Raw genomic sequence first — 25,783 nt, 5'->3', positions numbered from 1 at the left:
GTGGTTCGGATCCAACATTAAACCGCAGGTCCAATCCCGATTAGTCTATCCGAGCAAACTTCACACCCTTTACTAAGTGACTAAGCCTCGTACATAGTAAAAATCGATGTTTCGCGTGGGCAGGTGCAGCTTAAATGGTTTGAAGAGTGACTATAAATATCACTATTATTGCATATCACTCTCCAGCACGACATTAATAGAACCAAACTGCATTTCCCGCCTGAGGGCATGCAATAAAGAATTGTGGGTAAAGAGCCGGTGCTGAGAAGGCAGGTGATTATACATTCCAAGTGTCTATGGAGAAAGTTAATATACGGCCGTCCCAGTGGCTGTTCACCTGCGTCTTCGAACAGAGCAGGTGTGCGGAAGAGAATAAGTGTGACCTCGTTGCTTCCATTCTGAACACCTTCACATTTATCATCATACTCGATAGATACGAAGGAAAAGATCAACACAACAAGCTGCTTTAATACCTTCGTCCTTTCCAGCTCGAAACAGCTTGGAACTGATAACTCAGAATGGATATTGATATTCCGTGATCACTTACTGATTTCGCTCTTTTCGCGTCGATTTGCACAGGCGGTCCTCTAGTTATTATAGTTCCTGAGATACTGATAAATCACTTGATATAGATTGATTATTGTAGGTTCACCTGTCTTCTAAATTTTATCATTTTACCAATAGATATAATAAAGTTGACGCGATCATCATATAGCTTTCTTCTTTTTAACCTTTACTGATTGATATAAGAGTAAATTTTATTGCTATTATTATTATATCAGGATATGGAAATGCACTAATAAGTACAGGGTGCGTCACGGGAAACGGGCGGTTTTCAAATGGGAATCTCGAAGCAGGGAGAGGGGTCATGACATTTTAGGCACGGTTCGGATCGGCTCGTCTGGGCTCGGCACTGGGTGACAGCAGTACACGCAATATCAGCTGCATAAGGATGGCGTCTTCATGTTTGCAAAAACGGCGAACATGTTCCTGGTGAAGGCTGAACGTTGTTGATGATCTTCTTCGGGTAACTTCTGCACGATCACAAGTTTGTACGGATGGAATTCCCACTCCTTGTGTAAGATTCGCCGTACTGTGCTTTCACTCAGCCTCAATACCGACAAAATGGCGACCAGGCAGAAAGTTATTGTTCGTGTTATTGTTTCTGACGATTTAAACATAAAGAAACATAACAAGCAGCCTTATTTTTCCCGACGAAATTCCCTCTCGCTGAATGTTAACAAATGGACGCAACAGGCGGGTGGTACCACCCAACATGGCGGTCGCCGCAAGCTATTTTGGCTTCAGCTGACGTCACACACACTGTCTCTATTTCTTTTATACTCTAAGTAGGGTAAAGGAGAGGAAGTTCTTCACCAAAATGCTTTTCATTTTTTTTCCTTCTAAACGAATGGGGGAGGACAAAATTTATACGATACAAAAAGTAGGTTGTGGATTATGAGGAATGTAACCTAAATACTGTGTTACGTATACTAATGACGTAATATTAAAAATACTAAAATGAGAAAAAGTGGAAATTCCCGCCACATGCTGGGAAATTCGCCATATAACTTATTTATAATTTTATCGTCAGTTTAAGTGTATGAAATACCAAGTTGTTGCCAATAAATCAGACAACAAAGTGTAAAAGACCTACAAATGACAATACAAAACTGCTTAAAAAGATACAATACAAACATGTTTAAGAAACATAGGCATGTTCATATGCATTGTTAACAAGTTGTGTGTGAAAGATCGCCAGTAAGAAGGGAAATTCGGCACATTTTCTGTTTGGCGAATTTACCAGCAAATGCATAGTCGAAAGAAAACAACTTATGTTTACTGTACATGAACGCTTTCCAAAGCAAATCTTTTCACGACATTCTTAAGGTTTGAGGTTACGATATCAATAATAAAAAGAAAGGAAAATAATTCTTATCTGCCACGAAATGACAATTTCCAACGTAGTATTGAAATTCGGCACCTTTCTTTGTCTTCTATGTAGACGCAACTGCACATTCCAAACTGTACTGCTTGCTTGCTAGTTCGCTCACCACACTGTAGTTTTCAGTGGAAACAAGGCACATGTTACTTGATTTTTTACAGGCATCAGTGTGTGTTTCCAACCTATAGTTTGTATATACAATTACAAAAACCACAAGTACGGCGAAATTCCCAGCATGGCGAACATCCCTTCTTTTAGCCTATATGTACTGCTGCCACGCCGAGCCGAGCCGATCCGAACCGTGCTGAAAATGGCATGGCCGAGCGAGTTCAATGCCACCCTGCTTTCATCTCTACCCCTGCTTCGAGATCCCCATTTGAAAACCGTCCGTTTCCCGTGATGCACCCTGTATTACGAGTAGGCATAAGCTTTATGAGGTGTGTAAGGGGTAACAGTTTATCAAGACATCCAAGTCAACCTCCCTTCCACGTACATTAATTCAGACTAGCGAGGCTCTGGCGTGAGTTTTCACGGCCAGTATAATCATCCGTGGAACCTGTGTTCGTGTTGTGTCGTTCCTATATGTTTGTGATTGTCCTTTCATTCACCTCATCTTATTGCCATTCATCCTCAACTTCGCAGTTAGCCAAAAGTGACAGAAAAGCGAAGTAAAATAAACTAATTCAATCAATCAATGAGCGTCATGAAATTGAACACGTGTCGAAATATAAACGACATTTTGCTGGCCGAGCCCGGGTTACAGTCATCAATCATCATCGCTCGTCTTCATCGTCGCGATTAGGCAAAAGTTGCAGAAAAGCGTCATAAATACCAAAATTGATTGATTTTATGCTACCTTTGTCTAATCGCGACGATGAGTGACGATATGATGAAATTGATAAAAGGGACACTTGCAAAGAACACCCATTTCCAGGATAGGATTCGGACCCGGGACCCCTGGCGTCGTAGCGTGCTGTGCTAACCACTCCGCCACGGAGCTTGGTTAATAACAACAATACAATAAAGCGACTTTTGTACCACCCTGTTGACACGTTTGAGCAAAAAGCCATCCTATGACCATCCTGACGCTTACAGCAAAGCAACATTCTTTATGTGACGGCTCGGTGGCTCACGATCTCGCCACCGACGGTCCCGGATTTGAATCCCTAAAGAGGCAGAAGATCGAAAAGTTACAAAAATACATACTGCGCAGTCAAGACGTCACACGAACATTAAACAAGGGTAAAACTGAGAAAATATTTGTTCATACGTGTCAGCCTTTAGCAGGAAAAAAACCCTTATCATTTTCCCTGCTTGGAAGTTTTCATTTCCTCCCACGTCAGGCGTGCTCGTCAAAAATAACTCTACATATCCTCCCCCCTTTCCTCTCTTCGCCTTGTTATTTAAGCCCCGAGAAAAGAGGGCAGAATATAGATTGGAATTCTGCCATCCGTTAAAGCTCCTGATGATATATTGACTGCTTCAGTGCTATCTCGTGGGAGTATGGATGCGGAGAGCTAATATTGGCTGGTGTAGTGAAGGCAGAAATTAGTTTCCCAGGCTACAGCCATTTTGATCGCATTAACGTCACGAAAATGGCATGTTGGTCAATTTTTCCGAAATTGCAATATTTCAAACTGGACTCCGACCATTAATATATTCTGTTATGTTTGTGTAAGTTGAACTAAATTTTCGCTGGTTTGAAAATCTTTGCGACAAGTATGCATGCTTGTCTTCTGCGGCTTTTCTGTTATCTATAAAACAACTTATTCCCTCGAGTTTCCTTTTCTAGTTTCATATCTGTTTACAATAGATGTCTCTCTCTCTCTCTCTCTCTTATATTCCCATTTATTTTGACTGTTTTCTCATGCCAATTCATTTTATTAATACGAGGGGTGTCCCATAAGTAGTGAGCCTGATAGGGTTTCCATAGTGCAATCTGAAAATAATTTGGGGATTTGAAATAGCAATTCTTTGCAAGTGTATATGCAAGGCGGTGTCCAGTTCCAGCCATCCTAGTCGCCTTTGCAGGACCTAGAAGTGTGCTAAGTGCGTAACGTCAGAAAAATGAAGAGAGAAGAGATACGAACAGTGATCAAGTATCTGTTGAAAAACATGTTGAGTCCCAAGGAAATCCATGAGGATATGGTGACAACATTAGGAGAGGATGCTCCATCCTCTGCCACAGTGAAGAGATGGGTAGGCATCAGAACAGTGGAAACACCCCGACTCCCCCACCCCAAATAAGGCAAAGTCCGGTCCCTCTGCTGGGAAAGTGATGACGACAGTCTTCTGGCACTGTAAGGGTGTTTTGTTGGTTGATCATCTCCGAAAGGGAAACACCATGACGGGAGAGCATTATGCTTCCCTGGTGAGGCAATTACGGGGTGTTTTGAAGACTAAGCGACGGGGAAAGCGCTCTAAAGGGGCGATTCTGCATCAGAACAATGCACGTGTTCACACATCGCTTGTTGGGATGGCAACCATCCGTGATTGTGGGTTCGAATTGTTAGAACATTCCCCTTATTCACCCGATCTTGCTCCATCAGACTTTCATCTCTTCCCTAACCTGAAAAAAAGCTTTGGGCGGTGTGCATTATCCGTGTGATGATGACGTCATCAGTGCTGTGGGTGACTATTTTGCAAACCTTGAGGAAAGCTTTTATGAGACCGGGAAAAAAGCACTGCAGAAGCGTTGGCAAAACTGTGTGGACCTGCAGGGAGACTACGTAGAAAAAAAGTTTGCTATTGCGGTTCCATCCTGTTCCCTTCTAGGTTAGGCTTGCTACTTATGGGACACCCCTCGTATATTTCGTTTCTTTTTTTTTTCTATTTTCCATTCTTTTTGTTTTCATTTTAAGGGATTCTGACAGATTTCATGATAACGCCTATCTTTTCGATTTGGTTATCTATTTTATTACATGTATACTCTCTTGTGTTAACTTTTCTGCTGGTCTTGTTCAGTAACATATTGTATTTTTTAATTCTTCAAGTTGTCGCCATGTTCATATGTTCTTTCTCGCATTCTGTCATTTCTTCTGTTTTAAAATATTAAATGCTTGTGTTTAATTTTCTGCCTTAGATCTGCTTATTAGCTAATGCTAGTATCTTTTCGTGGAACGGTGTTCAACTTTTTCAGCGTGTTACATGAGCAAAATCTCTCTTTCTGTTTAAAATTTATCCCTAACTATATGCTCTGTTACAATGTATTGCATTGCTGGTGTCTACTCCTGCAAAGCTTCAACTTTACAATATCTTTGAAAGTTCTGAAAATCTTATGAGCTCAGAAATTCGGATAAGATTATTCTTGTCCTATCATTCACGATCTGGAAATTTGGGTTTTTCGCTCGTGTATTTTACATTATGAAGTGCATGCAATAATATCATGTATCATAAACAGTCTTTGATAACAATGAAAACTATAAAAAAATATTGCCACGTTCTTGCGTCTCGCTTTATTTAAAAATTAATAATAAATTTTCCTCGAATCTTCAAGGCTTCACGGATCTGCTATGGGTCAGCGGACCACAGGTTATAAACCGCTGGTCTAGGCTGTTCAGTTCTGTCTTCCTCTGCATATTGTAATTCATAGAGCAGTCGCACACATTTCTAGCCTGATCTTTCTCTTAAAATGTGTGTAGCGTCTTTCAGTTCTCAGAAGTAGCCAAGAACTCGTAAGTCTACAATGAACTGGGGTCGTCCTTCTTTCACAGCAGCCACATTACTCCAGACGACACGCTATGAATCAGTCGTTTGCGGTTTTTCTTCTCCACAATTCCCACCCCTTCGTCCGCCCCCTTTCCCCGAAATAAGATTTAGGACGGGAAGAAGTCGCCTCAGGGTTACGGCTGTTTGAGTTCGCTTTCTCTACATCTTCCACCATCCTCGACTGTAGAGCCATCTCTTGGCCAGTAACGAAATGATTCTTACGTTGTCGTCCCCTTAATGCTGTCAAGTTCACGTTCAAGACCTATCCCTTCTTTCTTTCTTGTTCATCCCCACTGAACAGTATGGTAGTCAGGCATGTCTATCCAAACGTGACAATTCTTGTTGATGTACATAGTTAATTCAATTTTTGATGACGTAAAATTATTTACTTTCCTTCTGTTGTTAATCTTGGCATTGAATATGATGTTTTGCTTAGAGAATGGAAGATTAAACATATTTAGTTACGTTTGTGTTCTCTTGTTGTTTGTGAGCAGTGGTAGTAATGTCAGAAATAAGTTTTAGGGATGTACTGTCTACGCACACATTATACGTGTAGGCAGTGTATATTATGTAATGCGTGTACTGTATGTAGATCTTAGCAACGGACGTTGTGGAAACAAAATAGAATTATTCTGCGTTATAATTGTTGAAAAAATGTGAAAAGTATCTTGTATAGTGGATGCACAAGCATTGCTCAGTAAATTGTCCATGACTTTGGTGCTTTGTTCCAATTCTTGATGCTCTCTTTACGTAAAGCATAGAGGATACACACAATGATGGACAATTTGGTAATACTTATGCCATCTACTCTTTACAATTACAAACAATTTTCTGGTAAGTGTCAAACTGAATGTATGACATATTCTCGTTATGAATTGGAAAATGTACAACTTTCGATCATTATTGCCACGTTTTATTGTCCACAGTTTACATCCATAAAATAAACTACCAGAGAAAATAAAAAATAACATCAAATTTAGAAAGCAGTAAATCAGATTTTAATGGATCAATTATTTTAGAAAGCTTTCTTGAACCATGAATTTGATAAGAAACAAAAAATGAAATCATCAACCCTTTCTTCTGATCTATGCAGAGTCAAATATTGTTCAATATGCGTATTTGTGTTTATATCGTGTGACCTCTGTTTTGTCTACATTTATTTTATATAATAAGCAACTTGAAACACAACAATCAACAAACAGATATTTAAGATAATATTAGTTTACACATTTAATAAATGTAATAATAGGAATTTTCGTGTTTCCGGTATGCATAAAATTAAAGGAAGGGTATGTAATCGAATCTAGGACAATTGCTATGGCGGACAATTGCGATGAAGCCAAAATCCAGACAATTGCGATGATTTTGACGATGATGGTCATTTTACTAATTAATGGTAGGACCATTGCGACGATCAGGACCTAACCGAACCTAACCTAACATAGCCAAAGGCGCCACAGAATTAATAATACTGTAGAAGTAGAAGATTGGAACAACAAAATAAATATGTGGCTTGGAAGACTGCATCCAAAACTTCATGATGTTCTGGCCTGCCTCAAGAGCCAAGCAGAAAGCACCAACATCAAGTACATGCGGATGGAACTTAATCTAGAAGGTCAGAAAAGGAAGAAGCGTGACATTAAAATCGACGAGAGAGTTGGAAAGGGTATTGCTCACATACGAGGAAACGGATGGGTGACTTTCAAAGGTGTCTGTTAGCTGTAGCCCATGTTCAAAAACTTGAATGAACCAAATTCCCAACCGAAAATATCAATATTTCACATAATTCTCTGTAAGAGGTAGGTATTATACGGGGTGTTAAGTCCCTCTTCAATTTGAAAGAAGATTTAAAATGTCATCCCAATTGGCCACCCGCCCTTTCACTTCTGTGTTCATCGCAATTGTCGTCATTGCAATTGTCCGCCATCGCAATTGTCCGGCTACCGTAGTAATCAATGTTACAAACTTTTACAATTATACATTTTGACCTGTCCCATATCATTGTACCCACTGTACTATGTATGATTTAGTGGATGATATAAATGAATCAATCAATCATTTTACTTTTTCTTGGAAAAGAATTGGGAAACTTTTGTTGCAAATAGGTTTGTTTTCATGTAGGTATGGTCCAACACGATTAAATAGCACATTCTTGTAAAACAGTGTCGTAAATTAATTAGTGTTGCATAGACTTAAAATGTATGTTGACATCAGTGATGACATGGACCTATACGTACAGCTTCTGACGAATGTGTGACAGATAGGACCAGCGTTTATTTTGTGTAGATTAGTAGTGCTTGTCTAGAAATAACAACTTTCCCAAGTTAACATTGATGTATAGGGAGCGTAGGTTGATTTGCAGCGTGGTCATTTTGTCGAAACCGCTCTAGTCCGAAAAACATCAAACATTTGTATCCTTATCTCTTGTCTGTTTGATCTGTTCCTTCACTTCAAAGCACCGTCGTCGTGTCGTTCTCTCTGGCCAAAGAAAAAAAACATGTTTGGTTCCATTGATGTGTGCTTACAGCAATAGGACCGCGCGGCATGTTGACAGAAGTGGGCTTTTCTGCGGCATCCTTCAAACGACACAAGGAGATGATAGTCGCCTAGGAGACGCGTCGCAAGGTCAATGGAAATAATCAGCGAGGGAAAGGCCCCTCTTGCGGGGGGGGGGGGTGTAAGAGAGAGAGAGAGAGAGAGAGAGAGAGAGAGAGAGAGAGAGAGAGAGAGAGAGAGAGAGAGAGAGAGAGAGATAGAGATCCCAATTCATTTGGTCCGCGAAAACATCAATTTTGCTGCGGGGGATTCTGGGAAATTCTGCGTCGATCGAGGCCAATTTCCGAAGAGAAGAACAACTGAAGGGTTGGTCCCTCCGGCCATACTCTGTTCTTCTTGATGGTTTCGAATTCGAATGGACTCTGAAGGTTGGGCTGTATTTTGATATGCATTTCGATAGTCTTGTCGACTGGAGAGGTATCCAAGATATCAACATTGGCTTTGAATTTTTGATTTCTGGAAATCTTCGTGCGTTGTCCATGAGTATTTTCGTTCACCTTTATTTTACATCCACAATTTTGCATTGACTGTGTTGCAGATGGTATAGTCTACCACAGTTACTGAGCTACAGTAGAGTTATTTGCTTTAGAAAATAACTAAGTTACAGTTACTCTTTTTAAAAAAGTAACCCAGTTGCAGTTACTGCTACCTGAAAGTAACTGTAAGCGATTGCACAAAAACCCTTTCACTTTTTTAAAATTAGAAATTCTTTATTCATGGGCGAAGTTCAGTCTGTGGCTGCTCTACCACTTAATCCGCAAAACTTGTGCAATCAAACCAACAAAAATACAATACTACTATAACATTAAGAATTCAATTACATTTATCCCTATTAAATACTTCAGTAACTAGCAATATAATGCAGACAAATACAATTTTTTAAGACTGTATAGCCTGTCTTGTTGACAATGACATACAATCCCTATGTAACGATTAAGGATGGACGATATCGGATATTTGATATCGCGATATATTGTCAAGAAAATATCGTCACAGACTATACGGTACGATATTTTTTACGTATCGTGATATCGGCGATATATCGTCTCCACGATATCTATCGCTAAAATATCGTGACGAGATATCGTCTCCACGATATATAGCTATATCGCCAAATATCGTGACGATATATCGCCGACACAATGTATATCGCCAAAATATCGTGACGGTCTAGTTCATATCGCCTGGACGATATTTTTTTCAATATCGCGATATACCGTCTGGACGATATATCACCCAACACTAGTAACGATACACATTCCATTAGTCTTCAGTGTCTTGGTGCAACCAATTAAAAAAAGGTGTCTATTGTGCAAGAGCACCTTTTATGAACAAGACCTGCCAAGCATATCATGGGATAAATATACGGTCATACATCGCGGTTGTTTACAGGAGGTTTTCAAATTGTTCTGGGTCAACATCAACTTTCTTTTATCCCACCAGGGATCGAACCTGGGATCACTGGCATCAATAATTTTGCTACACATGACTTATTGATAGTTCTCTGTAGACCGCAATAATTGTACCCAATAAAATAAAATAGATAAAATTTTGTGATTAGTAAAGGGTCGGGGAGTTGCTCTTTTGAGGGAAGGGAGGTACAGTAAATAATTTTATCCGAATTCTAGCGTTGTACCCCCTTTCAAGACGTACTTACCAGACACAACATGCTTCCGTTCAAAGCATACGTTTTTAGTAGATAAACGCTTCATTAAAAAAAATTGATTCTATTTTTTTTATTGTCAGTTCAATATTATAGAAATTTTACTGTGAAAATTTGGAGCTATACGATGACCTTCTGTAGTGTAAGGATTGGCCCAATTGGAAGACCCTCAAATGTAAACCTCACTTCCACGTAGTACACCCCGGACTGAATTTTGCAGGCTAACGAGGCTCTGTCGTCTGGACCAATGGCCAGTACAGTCCTTTATGGGACATGCCATGTGTGTTTGTGATTGTCCCTACAACTATTTCATCTTATCACTTATTCATCCTCATCTTTGCAATTAGCCAAAAAGTGGCAGAGACGCGAAGCTAAATAATTCAAATCAAATCATTCATTCTATGTGACCTGTTCCGGAATGGAATGGCACGTGCTTGTAAATGTCAGTGTTTATTTTTGTTGTTAATACCAGAAATAAAGTAATAACTACGGTAAGATTTGCATTACATCGACAAAAGTTTAGTGCGTAATAGAGGAATCATGTTACATTTTTATATTCTACCATTTAATCTAAAGAATAAATGGATCCACAGATTCCAAAACTTAAGTCACAGAATATAAACTTTATGAGAAAAATATACCACTAACTGTTAAAGTCTTTTTTTTTAACGATTGTGTAAAAGTTAATTACAGAATACAATAACTATGATTTTCAGCACACTAACTGTACAAAATATAAGAAAAATAATGGACAACAATTGTTAGATATTCACTGATACGGTGGATCGAGTAGCCAAGTGTCCATTTATGTAATAAAACAAAAAAAATGAATTGAAATTGGTATATTTTTAATAACTTATTGTTGTAAAATAACAATAATTATTATTATTATTTGTACTAATCAAGTTTTATCTGTGGCCTGACCTCCTCTACAAATATTTCTGGCGACGCCCGTGTTGGTAAGGGATCAGCCCCCCCCCCCCGAAATAAAATTCTGGCTACGGGCCTGTGTATGGAGGTTGTACTCCGAAATCAAAGACTTTCCTGCCCCGCTGTGAGAAGGTGAACAGGAGAATAATCGCATTTTTCCTAATTAAAGAGAGGGAAGGGTCCCGAATGATATTCTCGCTCCCTGGAACAGAAATCTCTTAACTACAGCTCTGATCTTCGGTGGGAACGTACGAGTCGAGCACTCAACATATTTGTCGACGGCCTGTCAGAAAATAGAATCAATAACTTAAGTAGACGATCATTCGTGAGCAATGAAGTTTCATTCTACATTGAGTTGGTGCTGGGCCCTTCTGTCTAAGCTACGGCATGTTTGTAAGCTATATCGAGGCTCCAACAGGCATTTAGCTGGCCAATTATAGGTCTCCGCCAGTGGCGTAGCGACCGCCCCCGCAACCCCTGCAATGCGGGGGCCCTGTTTTCTCTGTGCTTTGGAAATTGTATGTAATTTCACTCAACAGATATTGTCGGTTATTTTTTTAAAATACGAAATAGACAAAATGTAGGTCAACAATGGCAAAATTTCAACTCGAAATTCAGTAAGGCCGAGTACTAAATAGAAACGCCCGAGTTACTGTAATTTACGAGTCAGTGGACACCACAAATAACTTCGCGACTGTTTTATTTATTTATTTTTATATGGGAGGTGGTCGAGTGGGGTTCCAGTAACATATCATAAGACGATAATAAGCAGCGGCGTACTGGCTCAATCAAAGGGGCCCTAGCAACGTAACCCGTGGACTCTCAGAAATGCTGTATTAATTTGCTTGCTCGCAATCACCAAAAATAGTAAAAAAAACAAAAACAACCTTATCTCACACCTTTATAGATATACGCACCGTTTGTGGGAATCTTTTAGAGTATGTCCGCAGTTATGAATCCAGCATGAAGATTCGTCTGTTTTTTATTGCCACACAAACAATAACACTTGGTAATTCATGAACTTTTAGCACAAATATTACTTTTATGTGTGGTATTTAAAATATAATATCCCACCAAATATTTGCAAAGGGGCCGCAAGCCTTTTCATATTCAAATAAGAACTGAGACAAATGTCCCACATGGTCCGTCCACACCTGTTACGTGTTACAGATTATTTTCGATTTCTAGCTAGATAGTGAACGTCTTCTAAAGTTTCTCACATAAGTTCAACTTATGGTCATTTTCAGTCGAAATATACATTTACAGCCCCCCGAAATCCTTCAAATATCTAATTTTAATGTTACTTTTATTGTTAATAACAGAAATAAAGTTATAACCACAGTAAAGACTGCATTACATCGAAAAACGTTTAGTGTATAATAGGGGAACCAGTTATATTTTTATATTCTACCATTCAATCTAAAGAATAAATGGATCCACAGCTTCCAAAATTTATGTCACAGAATATAAACTTTATGAGAAAAATATACCACTAACTGTTAAAGCCTTTTTTTTAACGATTGTGTAAAAGTTAATAACAGAATACAATAACTATGATTTTCAGTACACTAACTGTACAAAATATAAGAAAAATAATGGACAACAATTGTGTTAGATATTCACTCATACGGTGGATCGAGTAACCAAGTCTCTGCATTTATGTTATAATAACAATAAATTTGGATTGAAATTGGTATATTTTTAATAACTTATAATAGTTATTATTGTAAAATAACAATAATTATTATTGTCATTATTTGTACTAATCAAGTTTTATCTATGGCTTGACCCCCTCTACAAATACTTCTGGCGACCACCCCCCCCCCCCCGAAATAAAAAAAATTCTGGCCACGGGCCTGATTACAACCCTCTAAATACAAACTTACACCCCGATGGGAAATCTCGATAAACCGATTCCGTGCCGGAGTGGTTAGCAAAGCGTGTGCTTTGACGTCATGGATCTAAGGTTCGAATCCCGGCCGGAGCATGGTTGTTCTTTGCAAGAGTCCTTTCACCAATATCATCACTCATCCTCATTGTAGCGATTATGAAAAAGTAGCAAAACATTTTGAAAGTACGAAAAACCTCTTTCGATATGTTTTTTGGTTCCATGCTTTCCATCAGTTCAGATCCGATGTAGACTGACTTAAAGTGAAGAACAACTGTGGCAGTTTCAGGTTGAAATCTTTCCAAATTGCAACCTGTTCTTACAGTGGGACAAAACAAGTCGTACGTACCTTCACGTAAGTATACGGCACCTGAGTCGCCTGTGAAGGGGTGATCGGCTCCACAGCTACATGTAAACAAAACTCACTCACTCACGCTCTTCAATCGCACACTACATGCGCGCTACGCTTCGAAGATCCGTGTGCAGCGGCTGGAAGTCTGCATGTACGCAAGCGAGGAAATTCTTTATTTTTTTTCTTCCTCCTTTTTTTTTTCTTTCTGGTTTTCATCTGGAAGCCGCACAACTCGCACGCCTCAACGCAGCCGCACTGCCAAGGTCGGAATTTCTGGCATGGTAGGGGGCGTTGCCGCCGCGATGACGTCATGGCGGTCCCTGTATCACGAGCAGTGTTGCCAATTGTGTATTTTAATTGAACATTTAAAAAATATGTATCATCCTCAGATTTTTCACGATAGTGGAAACATGTTTTCAATTTTCAGCTTCAGAGGAATTCAAGAATCATAATCCAACCAAATTTGAAATAACAGTAAAAAGCTTGCTTATGAAGTATTTGTTTTATAGCACAGAGGAGTACTTGGATCATGTTTTTTCATTAATAGACATAACCTTTGATTTTTCTTTTTTTTTTATGTTCACTAATAGCCATAACCTTTGATTTTTCTTCTATTTTTAAGTTATTCTATACTCTTTTATACTTTTTAATATGCATAAGTATGTGTTAATTCCTTTGTACTCAAAATCATACATGTAATTAACCTATCCCATATCATAGTGCTATTTGTACTTATAAGATCAAGTGGATGGAAATGAATCGTATCATATCAGACTGTCTCGTGACTGTTAAACTAATGTAGTAGCAGTGTCATATTGTTTAATTGATTGAAATGAAAATTTTGTACATTTTGGGGGAGGGGACCCACATACATTCGAGGGTATGTGTTAATTCCTTTGTACTCAAAATTATACATGTAATTTTATTTTATACTCTTTATACTTTTTAATATGCTTAAGTATGTGTTAATTCCTTTGTACTCAAAATTACTCATGTAATTGACCTATCTCATATCATAGTGCTATTTGTACTCATATGATCAAGTTGATGGAAATAAATCTTATCTTATCTAGTGGTTAGTTTTTTTTTATAAATAACTAACTGTAACTCGATTATTTTTTTCCAGGGTGGTTAAGTTCAGGAATTGCAGATAAATTCAATTCCGGTCCGGGAGAGAAAATCAGCAAGCGTAATTGGGTTTTACACCTTAAATAACTATTTTATCTTTAAAGTATTTGAATTCGGTTCCAGAACCTTTTCTACCGAATCAATACGTAACTTGGACCGAATATAAATTGTGCGAGAAAAAAAGATTCCGGTACGGTACCCATTTACGTTTATGGATTCCTGTACCTTTACCAACCCTGCTTTTTTCAGGTAACAAGTATAGTAACGAAATTAGTTTTACTCTTGCATTATTTTTTTTGCATGTGTTATCAACAACGATCAAAATGATGGCTTGCTGAAGAGAATAGAAGTAAAATAATTATACTTTTGAATCACCCTGTGTTTCTAAGAACTGGGAATATAAATATCAGCTTCACGTATGCTAATTCACACAATATTATGTTTATGTTCAATTTTAATTATTAAATTAATTGGAATCCCATTTTAAATTTCGTACAGTTATTGAGTAATATACCAGTTTTTGAGAAAATAGCTACCAAAATTTTGATTACACCACCTTCAGTTTTTTTTTATTATTCTGACATAGTCATGCTTTATCTCGTGTGAAAGAGCTTTTCAAGACGTTTCCAACGCGTCTGAATCTATAGGTGCTCAGATTGCCGAAATATTACAATCTAAGGTTACAAGGTGAAATTGCCAAAATCAAGCATTTTGCACCCTTGTAATTTTGAAAATACATGGCTCTGCAACTTTTCATATTTTCCTACCTCAGGTGACCCTTTCAGTGTGCAAAATTTCAAATTAATCAAAATAAATGTGAGGTTGAAAAGTGCGCAGCAACCGAATTGCGCACACTTTAGATCCTGAATTGCGCACAATTCTCACTGACCTGTTTTGCGCACAGACTTTGATCGAACGTTGCCACTTTGAAAGCTTTAAAGTCTGTGCGCAAAACGTTTTTTTCTTTAGACAAGAAGAGAGAGATAAATTAGAAATGAAATAGTACATCTCTTAAGGATTAAATAAAAAATATAATTTCACCAGTAAATGTAACAAGTCAAGATACAATTTTCATACTCAAAAGTTAGGTTAGGTTAATGACTGCACAACAAAAACTTCTGTCAATCGAAGCATCTGACAACATCGCCTCAATTTCTTGTGCGCAATCCTGTACATTGTGGCAGCTTGTCAACGGCTTATCAGATACCACTGATAAAACCGGAAAAGTGTGCGCAATCCCGCTGTAGCCGAAAAGTGCCTCTATACTGTTCGATTTCTCATTGAATGACCGCATATGCCTCAGAGAGGATTATACTGGCTACGAGCCTCGACGCCAGAGCCTCGTTAGACTACAAAATGGAGTCCAAGGTGTACTATAAAGTGATCCATAAAGAACGCCGGATTTGAAAAGGACACCATATTTTTTTTTGTTTGGTTGGCAGCATTGTTTGTGCGATTGTTGATATCAGTTATCATTGAAGTTTTGTGTTGAGAAACATTTCAGTTGTTCTACTGTTTGTGTGTGTTGTTAACGCCATGGAAAGGTACAGTAAGGAACAGCGAGTTTTGATTGTCAAAACGCACTACAAGAATGGTGAAAGTTTCGCGGTGACTGTTCGGAAACTCCGTACGATACTTGGTCATCTTCATGCACCGAACGAATCATCGTAGGTTGATCAAGAAATTTGAAGAAACTGGATCAACAAGGCATCAAAAGCCCTGGACGCCCTCGAAGTCGCCGAAGTGAAGCAAACGTTGCTGTTGTGCGTGATTCTGTTGCTGTGAGTCCTGCAATATCGTATCGCCGTCGTGCTCAACAACTGCATATGGCGCCAACAACAATGCAAAGAATCTTGACGAAAGATCTGCAATTGCACGCATACAAAGTGCAGTTAACGCAGGAACTGAAACCAGCGGATCATGGAAAACGACGGCAATTTGTTGACTGGATCCTTGAAAGGGAACGAGGGTTTCGCAAAGCGCATCATTTTCAGCGATGAAGTTCATTTTCATTCAAACGGGTTCGTAATCAAGCAGAATTGCCGAACATGGGGATCTGAGAACCCAAGAGTGATTCAGGAAAAGGAAATGCACCCTCAGAGAGTTACGGTTTGGTGTGGGATTTGGAGTGGGGGTTTGATCGGTCCTTACTTTTTTGAAGACGAAGAAGGAAATGCTTTCACAGTGAATGGAATTCGTTACCGTGCAATGCTAACTGATTTTCTTTGGCCTCGTTTGGATCAAATGAACATCGAAAATGTATGGTTCCAACAAGACGGCGCAACTTCTTCAGGAGAAACAATCAATCTGCTGCGTGAGAAGCTCCCGAATAGAATAATCTCGTTGCGAGGAGACCAAGCCTTCCCAGCTCGATCTTGTGACTTGACACCATGTGACTTTTTCTTGTGGGGGTACACCAAGTCACAAGTTTACCAGAACAAACCCCGAATTGTTGGAACTTAAGCAAGAAATTCGACGTGTCCTCAACACACTTGATGGGGAAATGTGTGATCGGGTCATGGTGAATTTCATGGACCGAGTGATTGCGTTTAGGGCTAGTAGGGGAGGGGGTCATATGCCCGATATTGTTTTCCATGTTTAAACCTTAATATCTCCTGAAGAGAATGGTATGTGTTTTGCGCTTTTTTTTTTTCAAAAATAAATTTCCTTTATAGCAACTTCAAATCCGGCGTTCTTTATGAATCACCCTTTACATGACATTTCGGTGTTTTCAGAAAGGGTCATCCTTTACACCCCTTTCGTCAAAAAAGTTTGCTTCAAGTTCATTGTATGTTCAGATACGCTGATAGACTGGAGCCGACACAGACATCCGTAGTGGAGACGCAAGGGATCCAGGGTTCGAATTCCGGCCTGGGTATCAAGCATTAAAGTGCAGAAGCAGCCATTGGAGGATTAGCGGGAGGGGCAGGGGGCACGTACTCCTCCCCAAAAGGATGATGAGTATTGTAAAATATATTAGTAGCATTTTATTGCAACGATGAAAAAATATTCGAGCAATATTTTTACACATAGTAAAATAATAAAACAATATCTATTACAAATACATTTCCGGACTATATTTACTGGACCCTTAAATAAGTTGACACAGGAAATCGAATTCTGGACTTGTTGACGAGGGTTAACCCTACAACGTTAACTGGTGGGAAGCATTCTAAGCCAAATATTTCTGATGCTTGTGGAAATTGCTACGTCCCGGAGAGGGTAGCACCAATCTGGCTTAGGCCAGGGTAAAGCAACCCAAAGGGACAGTCAGAGTTTCGCGATCTTATCCGCGCTCCTTGACCCGGTGCCGCATATGATGCGCAACTCGTGTGCTTTAGTGCAGCCTAGGACTTGGCGGAGCCAGGGGAAACCAACCATAGCTCGATTGAGAAATCTCGTTCCCAACCGGATACAAAATTGGAAACGTTTCCCGACTTCTTGACTCTTCGGGTCGTAACGTATATGGTGAATACTGTTATCCTCTCTTCTTATATCCTTTTTCATATTTCATTATCGTTATAATATCATAGATCAATCTTCGATTATATACTAACAATACATATATATAATTTTATCTTACTTTTATCCTATATACAATATTTAAGCGGAGCGAGATCAACGCCGTACAGAGTGCTGCCTTCTATGAGTCGCCGTTTCAAACATCCACCATATGCTTTACCCGTGCGGGCACGTGACATAATTTCTTACGAGGAAATAAATTCTCAAGGTTATCTCTTTATTTCTGTAATCATTGTTCATACAAATAATGTATACAACTACTTTTATTTCACAAAAACCTACTAATGCTATCACCTTATAATCAAAGAGTCCTGGGTTTGTTTCCTGGTAGAAGCCACAAATTGGACCTCAAAAGAACCCTTGTAGCCCTCGAACAAATCCACTTCAGGCACGTAGCCAGGGGGAGGGCTGAGAGGTCACAGAATATAAACTTTGAGTAAAATTTACCGCTAACTGTTAGAGCCTTTTTTCAACGATTGTCTAAAAGTTAATAACGAAATAAAATAACTATGATTTTCAGTACACTAACTGTACAAAATATAAGAAAAATAATGGACAACAATTGTGTTAGATATTCACTGATACGGTGGATCGAGTAGCCAAGTGTCTCCATTTATGTAATAATAATAATTGGTATATTTTTAATAACTTATAATAGTTATTATTGTAAAATAATAATTATTGTCATTTTTATTTCTACTAATCAAGTTTTATCAGCGACCTGCACCCTCTACGAATATCTCTGGCGACTCCCGTGCTGATAAGGGATGAGGCCCCCCCCCCCCCCCGAAATAAAATCCTGGCTACGGGCCTGATCCACTTAACACCAGTATTCGTCTTCAATATTAGGTGGTAATGAATCTCCTTTCTTCAGTTACAGTGGCCAAAATTCCATATACAGGATAAATGCATAAAACAACATTGGATCAGGATCTCGTATTTGTATACACATCAACATCCAAAACAACGTACATTCCGGCTGCCTTAGCCGAAACAATGGACAGAAGTGCGCATGCGCCAACTGGACCTGTTCATTGTCAAAATAGGGGTGACGGCAGAAATCACAGACCTCTTATTACAGAGTGAAAACGATGAGCTATTGTTTGAAGCCGTGCATAATCCTGGGGATTAACATTAGAGCTTGTTAAGTTTTCATTTTTGTGAAGGAATTACTTGTACTCGCTTGTGGAGTGTAACATGTAGAGTTATACAGGGTGATTCAAAAGTCGCGCGACATAGGACAACTCCGTTATTTGTGCAGATACCGAAAAAACGATAGAGGACAAAATTGTTGGACATATGTTTGAAATCATGACCGTAATGTTGATTTTTTCTTTTTTTCCAGTAATCAACAACAATGTCCCAGCAGCTAGCGTACTAGCTAAGCTGACAGTCAGTCCAACACGGTCAACACGAAAAGTGGCTCAAGAATGTGGCATCAGTCAAGCATCCGTGTCCAGGATACTATCCAGAAATCATTTCCATCCATACCGTGTGCATTTTGTCCAGGAACTGCATGGATATGACACAGATAGACGGGTGCAGTTCTGTAAGTGGTTTACTGAAAGACGAACGCAGCAGCAACATCATCAGACTGACCCAAGGTTAAATGTGCGGTGTGGCATACACGGGGATGTTCTCATCGTTCCCTATTTCTTAACAACAGGCTCACTGCTGAACTGTACAGAGAGCATCTCGAGATGACACTCCTGCCATATTTGGATAATCTACCCCCAGCAAAACGACGGGTTTTTTCTTTCAGCAAGATGGAGCACCGCCGCATTTCGGACTAACAACTCGCGAATTGCTGAATGACGTTTTACCTGGGCGTTGGATAGGTCGCAGGGGTCCCGTGGAATGGCCGCCTAGGTCGCCAGATTTGTCACCACTTGACTTTTTCCTCTGGGGCCATCTCAAATCTGTCGTGTACGGAAACAGGCCCCGAACACTGCAGGAACTTCAGGAAAACATCAGAGGAGCCTGTGCAGCAATAACACCTATGGTGTTACGTAATGTGCGCAAGAGTTCTGTGAACCGTATTCGGATGTGCCGTCAACAGGATGGCAATCAATTTGAACAATTCCTCCGGTAGTGTCCCAGCGGTGCAGCTGCTGGACATGTGAGTTCAGGTCGTTCCTTTGTATCAGTTTGCCACTCCGTGCAGTTGCTATTGCTATTGCGATTGTCAATTTTGTTGTTCGGTCGTAAATGGAGTACGGCTATGACATTGATTTGTTTGTGTTTGTGTTTCTTTCCGTTTGCCATTTTGACAGTCATTTTGTTTTGTTTTGTTTGTGATTTCAAGCAGACTAATAAATGGTCCATCTGCTGTCGCAACAATTACGCTCATGATTTCCAACAATGTATTTCCTACACTTATGCCCTCTATCGTTTTTTCGGTATCTGCACAAATAACGGAATTGTCCTATGTCGCGCGAGTTTTGAATCACCCTGTATATTTCTTACTAAACTTAAAAATTGCAATCTCATGTGGTGCAATGACTCACAATCTTCAAAATAGGTGTTACAAGTGGAAATATGAAGGTATGCTCACCGCCATGATAGTAACTCCCCCTCTACGAAATTTTTGGCTTAAAGTTAACCCATATAAAAAGGCTCATGTTTCCGGTCTGGTACCTGGAGGTCTGTGGCAGCAGTGACATTTTGGGAAGGCAAGGGTTCCGTGAAAATCGTTTGCTGTGGAAACATCAATGAAGTAAGTAGATATATGTTTCAAATGATGGAAGGGTTTAGAATGAAAATAAAAACAAGCAAATCTTGGCTGGTGATTCTACCTGCTTCCTCTCTCGTGCTTGGAATGGACCTTTCCAGCTAGTTTTGTATTCCCTGGCTGGACTATATTCTTAGTAACCAAAAATTTAAGGGGTTAGACAATAACCACTTAGTGAAAATTCCATCATGTATCTACTTGAATTGTATATAAAGTATTCTGTTTTAATCCTAACTAACTAACTCTCTAGCCTTCTTAAACCCGAAGGTTCTTGGCTGCAGCAACACAGGCCTTCCATCTGTCCCTATATTGAGCAAGATCTATATACTCTTTTCCATCCCTACCGATTTCCTTTAGGTCTATCTCGACGTTGTCCCTCCATCTTCGTCTTGGCCTTCCTACAGGTCTCTTACCATCAGGTTTCCCAACAAGAATCCTGTAAACTCTTCTTTCCTATCCCATTCGTGCCACATGGCCTGCCCACCTAAGTCTTCTTGATTTAATCATTCTAATAATATGTGGACATGAATACAAATTATGTAGTTCTAAATTATGTAGCCTTCTCCACTCACCTATCTCCTCATCCCTTTTAGGTCCAAATATTTTCCTAAGGATCTTATTTTCAAATACTCTCAATTTATGTTACTCTTTCAATGTGAGGGACCAAGTTTCGCATCCATACATGTTATTTGAAGTATGGACCGGAATAGTACTAAAAGTATATGATATCTGCGGGATGAGACCCTACAGTGGTAAGTGTGAAACCCTGCTTTGGAAACGAGCGCGGCTGCATGAGCGGTAGGAGGCGTGATGGGGTAGATGTCCCTCTGAACTGAATCAGGTTTCTGTTACATATACTACCTAACATTATTGGCGACTAATATTACATATGCTTTTAAAAATGTTCATAACTTAACAAAAACAGTTGGTTTCACTAGGATAAACTCTTGTATCTTTCATTTTTCCTTCCCGAATCACATCATACAATTATAGCTACAAAATCTAAAAATTTTCCTAATCATGAAAGCCTCCCCGATGGCGGAGTGGTAGCGTCGTCGCCTTGTAATCAAGCGGTCTCGGGTTCGATACCCGGTGGAGGCACATAGTGGTTCGGATCCCACTTTAAACTGTAGGTTCAGTCCCGATTAGCCTTACTGTGCATAAAGTGGACTTAAAACACCAAATCAATCAATCAATCCTAATCATGAAAGAAAGCCTCCTCCTCGAGTGTAGTGGTTGTTGACACTATCACCCTTTTAACCAAGTAATCTCAGGTGAGGTTGGATCATCGGTGTGTGTATGTATCTATGAATTTCGTTATTTTGCGTCGCTTTCTGCCACATTTAACTAATCGTGACCACGAGGATGGGTGATGATGACATTTTAACTTCATGAAGCGAGTCTCTCAAAGATCACTCATGTGCAGGCCGGGACTCGAAACCGGTAACTTTTTACCGAACAACACTATCCAACGATTTATAATTTTTCAATGAGGAAACTTTCACAGGAAGCTATCAACATAGGCAAACCCAGGCATCTGTCGACCCGTGTTGGACGAGAAACCAAAACTAGGAACAGATTCTCCAGTTTCTTATTTTGATTTTTGATAAATGTTACATTAAACCACAGAACATTTTGGAGAGGCAAAATAAAATTTTGAGGGAACATAACCCGTGCCAGCACCCCCTGACGACACCCTCCCATATTGTTAATTATAATTTTCAAACATTTTGTACGTGTAGAACACCGTGCCATCTATCAACGCTAATCTGTATCTGTACTTGAAGGTTGTCTCGTTCGCTCTGCCATCTAACGTGGCTTGTAAGAACTTCCACGGTTTGTTGATGCTTTGGATCGACTTGGAAAAAGTTTACTCTCAGAGTAGACGGATTTGGAAGGTGACAGATGTAATTCTAGGCATAGAGGGGATACGAAGTTTGAGAAAAAGTCAGAATTAACTATAATAACCACAGAAATTCAACATAGAGTTTCGCACATATCCAAAATTGGATTTACGAAAAATATTATTTTAATATTTTATGTGTTTATGCGTGTGCACAAAGCTAGACGCCCACTGGGACGGAAGTAAAGAACATGTCCCAACCAGGGGGGGCTCAAAGTGAATCCCCCCTACCTGTAGTGTCTAAAGACTATCGCAGTGTTGCCACATGAAGGGAAATTTCCCTTTTGCAGGGAAATTCGGACCAAAATTGTAGCCAAAAGGGAAAAGGAAATTTCGATGAAAAATATCACAATTTCAGGGAAATTTTAAGACTTCTGACTCTACATTATTATAGTTTGTTAAGTTCCAGTTTCATATTAACATTTTTATTTTTTTCTGTTCCTTCTTATTTCTGCTCTCAAGCCTGTATCTATTTATATATCTTTTACGTTTATTGTACGTAGCTTTTCTGTATCTTCAGATAATTGTAACGATGAGAATTAACGATTTAATGGATTCCTGACCATGATTCAAACCTGAGACATCTGACCAGAAAGCGATGAAGCTGACATGTATGTGAAAAATTTGTGTAACATTTTTTTTATTCATACGAACATGGAGCAACGGAAATTTCACTACTACTACTGCCACTGCTAATAATAATAATAATAATTATTATATTTGTTTTGGTGAAGGGAAAAAATGGTCCAAAAAGGTAAATTTTGCACCTTGGAAAGGGAAATTGTGTCCTCAGATTGTGGCAACACTGGACTATCGTCGCACTGTGATCAAGAGATCCCGGTGGCGCATTATCTGGTTGCCTAGTGGCCAGCTGACACATCGGTGCAAAGTAGTATATCAGTCAGTCATATGCAAAGCAGCATGGTACCATTTTTCTCAAATGGATAATAAATTTAGCATCCTATCTTCTTCACTAAACGCTCGGAACAGGCCTAGCAAGATCTCCTATCATTTCTAAGAAGGACATTCCTAAGGATGATAGGCTTCTCTTCGCATTCACGAGAAACTGCACTCCTTATCTTCACACCACCATTCAATTCCTAAAACTGTATTAAAACTTTCCTTGTGTTCTGTCGCTTGGTGTACTTTTCTGTCAAAAGTTGCACTCCGCATCATAAGACCGGGACCATGAGGATATCATAAAGTTGATTTCTCGACTCTATATCAGGCGATGGATCACTGGCAAGGATAGGCCAGATAAGTTTGTCCATGGCAGAAATACTACGACACTTTCGGTGGTACTGGATTGTCGGAATGTGTTCATTTGGGATGAACAAGTTCCAAAAGCGGTGTGTGTATGTTTACGAATTTTGGCTGCGCCCATGAAGGTTTTCCACTAGTCAATATCATATGGTGAAAACACTGGGTGATGCTCTCCACTCGAGGCCTCTTTGATGGAAGATTGCTTGCCCCCCCCCCCCCCATCTTCACTCATATATGTCTTACCAGCAACAAACAATTATAATATTTAACACGTTTTTATCAAGCTAATCTTTTTCAGGCTTTATGATGAAGCGAAGACAGTTAATTACCAAAACGTTCAGATGGGACAGTCCTACTACACTAGGTTTTTTGTATTATTAATATTATTAATAATAATTATTATTATATATATAAACGTAGGTTAAACAGTCATTTTAAAAAGATCAAATGAAGAGAAACAGTGATTTATTTCCCAGAGTATGGTTCTTTCGTGTAAGTTGTAAACTTGTATAGTCGGATTTGATGCATGCCTGATGCAACTAATGCATGTTACCTCTAAGAAAAATGAAAAAGCTACTCATTTGGAAAGGTTATCACATATTATTGTACTCATATTGGTGCAACAGATATTTCAGTTATAGAAGTTTTGCCACCTTGAGTGGTACCGATATCTGGGCTAGCCCATGGACTGCAACACACGTGGTTCACCTGTCCAGCTTTTTGGTGTGGCCTTGAACCAACTTTGCACCGCCTCCAGTGGCGGCGATTAGTGTGGGGACGAGGGAAGCAGCCCCCCCCCCCCAAGTTTTGCCACTTTTGCCCCTGCGCTATGCTAAACCTTATCGACCAAGGGAAAGTAGACTGTTCTTGCCCCGCCCACCCCAGTTTTGGAACCCAATCGCCGCCACTGACCGCCTACATAACCTCGTTGTCATCAGGAGGTTCCACTGTGCCCTCCGCTACATCCTTCAGGGATCTGCTTGGAATTTACAAGTGTAAGTCAAATTAAAACATTAAATTGTTTTGTTTCTTACCAAGTAGATATCTGCATGTAGGGTTACACAAGTTTGCTGCATTTTAAGCACAGACCTATTTTTGCTGATCTACATGTATTTTCAACTTTGAGTTAGTGCGTGTATACCTTAAGAAGAATTAAGTCTTTGGGATCCACGTGCAGTCACTTATGAGCCACTGCGAAGGCCTTTCCACCCATCTGCCTGCGAACTGAGGCCATTGTCGAACTTTCCCCTCCATTAGTAAACGTGCTGGTGTGGTACGCATGCACAGAGATATTGAATTTTCATTTGCCGAGAAATTTCTGTACGTTTTAGGCTGACAGAGGGCAAGGAACCACCCCTCGTCACTGGTGCAAGTGTGTATAGGAGGCGCCATCTTTAAAATAATAAAAATGGTGCTTTGAAGCTCACTTGATTAGTGTTGCAGTCTTGAGGTCGTTTTGTAAATAACGGTTGATACCTCATGTGAATTTGAGCTGTATACAGTCTACATTTAAATTTTTATTGGACTTTGAAGGTTTTCATTTCACTTATGAAATAATTCAGGGCTGGATTGAAAGTGGTCGCTTGTGACTGCGTGCTTGGCAACAAGGATTCCTAAGTCGGAAGCTATTAGTGATGTCAAATCGAGCATACATCACTATTGTTTTCCCCACTGCCATTTCACACGTGCACATGTCATTCATAAATTCTACGAAGATTACCCAATTTCCTCAGGATGTCGTTTCATCGTTCTGTTCGAATCATCTCTACATGTGCAGGAAATACTCTGCATGAACATAGGCTTCCCACAGTTGATACAGATAGTCTAAATACTTTGAGGCCGTATTCATTCTCTTTAGATTTTCCATCTTCCTCATAAATAGACAAATGGTCCTGATTAATGTGAGTAGCATTTAACTTTCTAATTAGGTAATTTGCAAACATATTTCACGAGATATTTTTAACCAGTCATACACATTCTTGGCAGTCCTCTAATCTTAATGGTAACACTATTAAGCCTTGTTTCCATGTTAATAAAACATTAAAATGCTGATCAAGGCAAAGTTTATTGTAAAAAAAATATACACTAGAAACGTAACGTTTCCACCGTCTAACAGGGTCTTCTTCAGACGAAGATTCACAATAAATAATAATAATAAAAAAATCGAATCTTAATTTGGAGGAAAATGTGAAGA

At 39.4% G+C, this 25,783-nt stretch overlaps 1 protein-coding gene across 1 annotated transcript in view; it reads left to right on the top strand.

The window, feature by feature from the left end:
- The first annotated feature begins 4,012 nt into the window (after positions 1 to 4,012).
- The window catches only part of hfw (leucine-rich repeat domain-containing protein hfw), a 49,889-nt gene continuing 28,118 nt past the window's right edge, over positions 4,013 to 25,783 (top strand). Inside the window, exon 1 of the mRNA XM_083134812.1 lies at positions 4,013 to 4,144. Coding sequence (XP_082990938.1) covers positions 4,013 to 4,144 — 132 coding nt within the window. The remainder of the gene's footprint in view (positions 4,145 to 25,783) is intronic.

This window comes from Lepisma saccharinum, chromosome 14 (genome assembly GCF_977018435.1).
Source record: "Lepisma saccharinum chromosome 14, izLepSacc3.1, whole genome shotgun sequence".
Classification (NCBI taxonomy): domain Eukaryota; kingdom Metazoa; phylum Arthropoda; class Insecta; order Zygentoma; family Lepismatidae; genus Lepisma; species Lepisma saccharinum.
The sequence above is the reverse complement of the archived record's forward strand: the minus strand, read 5'-3'. Positions and strand labels throughout refer to the sequence as shown.